This window comes from Pundamilia nyererei, unplaced genomic scaffold (assembly GCF_000239375.1).
Source record: "Pundamilia nyererei isolate P.nyererei 1_Seehausen unplaced genomic scaffold, PunNye1.0 scaffold00144, whole genome shotgun sequence".
In the NCBI taxonomy this organism is placed as follows: Eukaryota; Metazoa; Chordata; class Actinopteri; order Cichliformes; family Cichlidae; genus Pundamilia; species Pundamilia nyererei.
Genome location: NW_005187545.1, coordinates 1,567,045 through 1,568,957, shown reverse-complemented (window position 1 = coordinate 1,568,957; position 1,913 = coordinate 1,567,045). Strand labels below are relative to the sequence as shown.

At 48.1% G+C, this 1,913-nt stretch overlaps 1 protein-coding gene across 1 annotated transcript in view; it reads left to right on the top strand.

The window, feature by feature from the left end:
* LOC102194871 (zinc finger protein 429-like) overlaps positions 1 to 1,872 on the top strand; it is a 3,730-nt gene extending 1,858 nt beyond the window's left edge. The window contains exons 4-5 of the mRNA XM_005744502.1: positions 695 to 838; positions 939 to 1,872. Of these exons, the coding sequence (XP_005744559.1) occupies positions 695 to 838; positions 939 to 1,778 (984 nt within the window). The 3' untranslated portion in view covers positions 1,779 to 1,872. The remainder of the gene's footprint in view (positions 1 to 694; positions 839 to 938) is intronic.
* Positions 1,873 to 1,913: the final 41 nt, after the last annotated feature.

Below are 1,913 nucleotides of genomic sequence, written 5' to 3'. Positions count from 1 at the left end.
TATGGACCCCATATTGATGATTTACGTAATCACGTGAACCAAGGTGTGAAAACGGGTGTGGATCACAATCAGCCAAGGTTGCGGGTGAACCCACTGTGAAACCTAGCCTCACCCTGTCATGTGACTTACTGAGGTCAAATGGCCAAGGATGTGAGTCGGTGTTAAGGGAAGGGATCTCCAAACTGGATTATAGATGGCAGACAGTGTCGTAAGCCACCGCCTCTGTTCAAAAATGGTCTTTCACAGTGGGCATAGATGGCTTCTTTCAAACCATCTGTCTTTTGAGGATGCCAAGGTTCACATTTTGGATAGAGAAGACAGATGGTTAGGGGGCCCATTGTCCCTCTTGGGGGGGGGGCTCCCACAGGGCTTAAATCTGTGAGTCTCCACCATTTGACCCTAGAACTGAAGAAGCTTCTCAGATGAGAGGTGAAACGTCTTCAAGCAACTTAAAGAAATCCAGACGCTTTTCTTTCCAAGCTCTTTAGACTACGATGACCTGGATGACTGAGAACTTTCACAGACATATTTACACTATATACCTTTTACATTATACACTCAAGGTGCCAGATTCCAGTTGAGTGAGTAGAAGCCCATTTTTCTCTCAAAGAGCGTTCACAACTCCATGTCCCTAATAGCAGCTTTAGGTTTTAAATGTTTCTCCTCCCCGTTCTTTTTGGTCATCTTTTCTCAGGGAAACACATTGTTCACATGCTACGTGTGCAACTGCACATTTCTGTCATCTGAGGAACTGACGCAGCATCAGCCAACACACAGCAAGGATGACAAGCCCTTCAAATGTGTTCACTGCAAAGAGAGCTTTAAAACGTTCTCTGAAGTGAGTATAATTTAGAACATACTGCAGAATGAATCAGTTTCTAGCTTTATGTATTTGTGCTTAATGTTTGTGCATAACCATTTACTTCTCTCCTGTCTAGCTCACATCCCATAGAAGACAGGTGTGTCCAGAGAAACAGATGGTTTGTAAAGATTGCAATGAAACGTTCCGTAGTGCCGGACTGCTGCGTGCTCATCGCCTGACCCAGCATCCACGCCCAGATGTCGAGACTACAGAACAGCCAGAGGATTCTACAAAAACTCATCGCTGTAAGAAGTGCGGCCAGGGATTTGAAGCTGAATCAGAGCTGATTGCACACCAGGAGAAATACCCCGAAGGTCAGCAGTGCAACGGCAGCACTTCATCTGTCAAGAAACGCGGACGGCCCGCCAAGGCCGAAGACGCGGCAGGTGCTGAGAAAAAGGGAAAGCGGAAAAAGAAAGAGGAAGCAGACATTCCCGAGGAGACCGTGAAGGCCGGCAGCACATCAGACGCGATGGCAACCCCAGCGGAAGAAAAAGGGAAAGCAGGCGGAGCAAAGCGTGGCCGTCCCTCGAAGGTGACAGCAAAGTCAGAAACGGAAGATAAAACTCCCGAGGACGAGAGTCAGGCTTCAGCAAAGGAGAAGAAACCTAAAGCAGAGCCGACCCCACCCCGTCAGCACCCGTGCCCCAAGTGCGACCTCACATTCCCCCGCTCGATTCAGCTCTGCGCTTACAAGAAAAAGAAGCATGCCCCACGGAAAGCCCACCCCTGCGAAGAATGTGAAGAGAGCTTTGCCCGTCCAGAGCAGCTGGATGCCCATATTTCCCGGGCGCACGCCAATGGCCGATTTGCCTGTCCGACCTGCGGGGAGAGCTTTGGCCGAGAGCGCACATTGAAAGCTAATCAGCAAAGCCACCCAGAGGAAAAGCATGAAAACACAAGTGGAAAAAGATGATTCAGAAACTAAGTGAGACAAATTAGATAGAATTCAACACTGCATACTTAAGAAATTGTTTTCATTACAGGGTTTGGGCTACATCACTGAAAATGAGGTACAAGTTCTTGGAAGTGATGAGATCAAGGTTGAAGA